The sequence below is a fragment of the Nicotiana attenuata genome, chromosome 5 (assembly GCF_001879085.1).
Source record: "Nicotiana attenuata strain UT chromosome 5, NIATTr2, whole genome shotgun sequence".
NCBI classification, from domain to species: domain Eukaryota; kingdom Viridiplantae; phylum Streptophyta; class Magnoliopsida; order Solanales; family Solanaceae; genus Nicotiana; species Nicotiana attenuata.
In genome coordinates, this window is record NC_031993.1 from 45,184,770 (window position 1) to 45,188,932 (window position 4,163).

At 37.0% G+C, this 4,163-nt stretch overlaps 1 protein-coding gene across 1 annotated transcript; it reads right to left on the minus strand.

Annotated features, from left to right (window-relative positions):
• LOC109226174 lies at window positions 351-848 on the minus strand. Its single transcript, XM_019390969.1, has one exon. The coding sequence runs from the start codon at window positions 846-848 to the stop codon at window positions 351-353; it is 498 nt and encodes a 165-aa protein (XP_019246514.1).

The window sequence follows — 4,163 nt, forward strand, 5'->3', positions numbered from 1 at the left end:
GAAACAAATGATGTATGCGAAATGATTGTCTCTCAACTTACTTAGGTGGAAAGAATCATACTCTCATATCCAAAAAAAGCTCCAGAAAAACCCAAAACGAAAAAGAAAAATACTCCATGAAATAACGTACTTAGATAAAATTATATTGGGTAATGTTCATTGAGTTATTCAATGAAATAGCTAGAAAGTACTAGAGATATACAAAGCAAAACAATCATTCTCATCGTTACATACATAATATCTCGGAAAAAGAAGAAGAAGAAACGTTACATACATATTATGATTTTAACAATTTATTAGAAAACATTAACATATAGAGTCATTCATAAACTTGAGAGATGAAAAATTAATTAAAGGGGAGCAGAAGCACCACATTCCTTCCAAAGCCTGTCATTATTTTCCCAAATCTCAGTTTTATTCACTCCCTTCAATTCAGGACTGTCAAGAGTAGACTCCACAATAATGTTATGACATTTTCTCCCTAGTGTCAAAAGCTGGCCACAACACTCTTCTACATCGCTATACTTTCCACTATCGAATATCCTATTGAAAATGATCACTCCACAGTCGTCCGAAATCTTTTCCAAACATTCCCCCACTTGTGTGTGAAATCCAGGGTACGGCTCAGGTGCCAACGTTTGTTTATTATTATGGCCAGGAACTGAATATAGCGAAGAATCATATGATTCTTCGTCGTAGTTGGATTCCGATTGATCATAATCAATAACATCTGTTTCTAGCAGATCAACATCATTGTCGAAGTCTTCTTCAATGGCTAGTGCTATTGGTGTCACAAGAAGAAACATGGAAACTGCGGCACTTACTACAAGTCTCATCAGCTTTGCCATCTTTAGTCTTCAAGAAAAAATATTGGAATAGAGGAAAATTTGTGAGTATATATATTTAATAGAAAAGGAGTGAGGAGAATTAATTAAGCAAAATAGTAGTAACGTTTTAAAGTTGGAAATGAATAATAAATTTGTCATTAATTTTCCATAATTTCACTTCACTGTTAAATGAATTCAGACCATTTTTTAGAAACCATCTACGTGGCCCCTCCCAGGAAATATATTTATCTAATTTCTCAAATTTTTGCCTTTTGCCTTTTATTTTAAAACAATATACTCAATTATCAAAATTCAGAAACAATTAAAGGTTAATTGTAGGTCTAAGACGAAATGAACCGTTTCAAAATTATCCGAAAGCCAGGTGTTATGAACAAAAATCTTCACGATTTCAGTTCATCCAAACAATTAAAAGCTTGATTACAGCTCTTTAATAATTAATTAAAAAGGGTGAAAAAGCACCGTTTCAAAATCATGTAGGCATCTAATAAACCATCGTACCTCATCGGGATCCACCATTTACTGTCATGCTCTTTTAATATTTATTCCTCCCTATGCTTATATTTCTAACCCACAAAGGTTAATTTTTTTCTTCTTCTGGTAATTTCATTATTCACCAAGTGAGTAATTATAAAGCATAGCTTAGCCGATCTCAACCAGCTAATCTCTTAAAGAAGTCACTAATACTACAAAAAAAGAAAAAGGAAAAAGGTAAAAGAAGAAATAAAGTTTTGAAAAAATGAATTACTCTCTTGCAAATAAAGATAACAGGCATAGGTAAATACTTATCCACACCGGGTGTTTATATCAAACTATATTAACTCACTATGGTTAATTAATTTAATTAGATGAGATTGAAATGATTGAAGTCCATATGCAAGACACATGTCATATATCTATTAGTTTGGTGTAAACACCCGGTGCGAGTAAATTTTTACCGCAGGCATATAAGCAGTCAATATCGGAAGCTGAGCCTTTGTAACAAATGTGAAGAACCCCTTGGCCCAGAAGTTGCACATACGCGCAATCTCTTTTGCATGGTCCCTTGAGATTTGTGCAAAGATTGTGCAATTCCTTTACCTCTATATTACATGCACATATTCAGAGTATATCAATCTAAGCAATCTGGCCATCTTTTTCTTCCCTTTGGACTGTTGTATATCCACTGGAAACGTTGATCTCATCTAGGAAGCCAACTTTGTTGTATCTGCATCCATCTCAAAAGTGTGCTCCATAGTAGGTTAGAAAAAGGACATTCTCAAAATAACTGATCTATGTACTGTTAGTAGTAGCTTGTTCTGACATTGAAGCCATAAAGTAATTGGGTCTAGCCTCAATTTGAAACATTATGGATCTTCACTCAATCTTCTGGTGTTCATCCAGCATATAGATGTATTTTGCTTATGCTAGATGGTGACATGGTATTATTGGCTGAACATGTATATGTATATGTGACTTGTAGGGATAGCGGTGTATCTTCCCTGCGCTAGATGGTAAAGGATGTGTCTTATCTGTTGATGAAAGTTTGGAAAATCGCAACTCCTTGTTAAATTCATGTTTTAGTGATTTCGGTGGTGAGATTGAGGCTTTGACTCTTATACTTGAAAAGCATGTCTTATTTTCTGTATTTATGAACGAGTCGAGCAAGTTATCTCTTGAGTTGTATATCTTTTGCTGTCATCATTATATCTGTGTTGTCACTCATTATTGGTATTGGATACCGACCTTCTTCCGAGCTCATCACTGCTTTCAGTCCGATGTTAGGTTTGTTGCTTATTGAGTACATGTGGTTGGTTGTACTCATATTACACTTCTACACCTTGTGTGCAGATCTTGGAGCTGATGCTATTGTGGATGGCGAGAGATGGCATTGAATATGTACCTGCCTTCTGGACATATCTACCACTTGTCTTTTGTAGTTTTAGATTCATATTCTGTTTATGTATATTCCAAACAAATATTATATTTATTTTTATACCAGTCTTGTAAATCTAAGTTTTTGTGGCTCATGACTTGTACTACAAATCCTTGAGTAATTGTAAGAAAATTTAGTTATTTCACTTATAAAATTTCTTATTATTCCATTAGAATTGTGTTTACTGTTATTTGGCTTACCTAGCGGGTTGAGTTAGGTGTTATCACGGCTAGGCAGGTTTTGGGTTATGACAAGTTGGTATCAGAGCTCTATGTTCATAAGTCGTACAAGTCATGAACACGTGTCTAGTATAGTCTTGTGGATCGGTATAATGACGTTCAAACCATCTAAGACGTCATTATACCGTGGATGCTTGATTTCTGTCTGGATGGGTGGTACAGTCTAGAGTTATGAGCGTGTTGAGGGGTCTTTCATGTTGTTCATTTGTGGAATGAATTAGATCCTTATGTCTTGTTAACGAGTTCAGACTCGGGGAGATTTAGTGATTGCATAGTGGTTGTAGCCACAAAAGTGCATAGAGAAATGCCAGTTTGAGGCTAAGTAAGTATGTTATCTCCTGCGGGATATTTTGAGGTTATGTGATCCCTATGATGTTTCTGTGAAGAGTTTCCTTTCTACCAGCGGGATGTGCATGTGCTGCAATTTGAGTTTGCATCACTTGAGGAAGTTCACACGACTATCACGAGGATGGATATGCGCTGAGGGTATTGTGGATATGTGCTTGGAATAGGTTTGTAATGTTATTTGGAACATGTGTGCAAAATTTGAGGTGATTCCGAGTTGTATAGACGTGTTCTGCGTAAGTTTGGAATTTGGAAATTTGAAATAAGTTTATTAAGCTTGATTTGAGGTGCGATTCGTAGTTTTTATATTGTTTTGCGTGATTTGAGACCTCGGTAGGTCCGTATTATGTTTTGAGACTTGTTGGTATGTTCGGACGGGGTCCCGTTTCAGATTGATTTTGGATCATTTAGGAGTTGTTTGGTAGGTTTGCTTCTGGTGTTACGCAGCTGCGATTGTTCTTGCGCAAGTGCAAGGGTCGTAGAAGCGCATGGTTTGTCGCACCTACGAAAAGGGCTGGAGGCCGAGTTGTCCGCAGATGCGGAGTTCTGGGCGCACCTACGCGTCCACAGGAGCAGATACTTGAGCACAGAAGCGCGAGCGTAGAAGCACATTTGTGGTTGCAGAAGCGATAGTGCCTGAGGTGAGGCATCTCGCAGAAGCGGGTTAGTGGCCGCATATGCGATTCTGCAGAAGCGAATATTGGGTCGCAGATGCGACATCCTTGGGTAGATTTTATATATTTTGAGGGTTGAGTTATTTTATCACATTTTGCGATCTAGTGCTTAGCTTTGGGTGATCTTGGAGGCGATCTTCAGGCT

Bases quoted from the DNA above. Each gene is read 5' to 3' on its own strand.
- LOC109226174 (XM_019390969.1), bottom strand. From the start codon at position 848: ATGGCAAAGCTGATGAGACTTGTAGTAAGTGCCGCAGTTTCCATGTTT.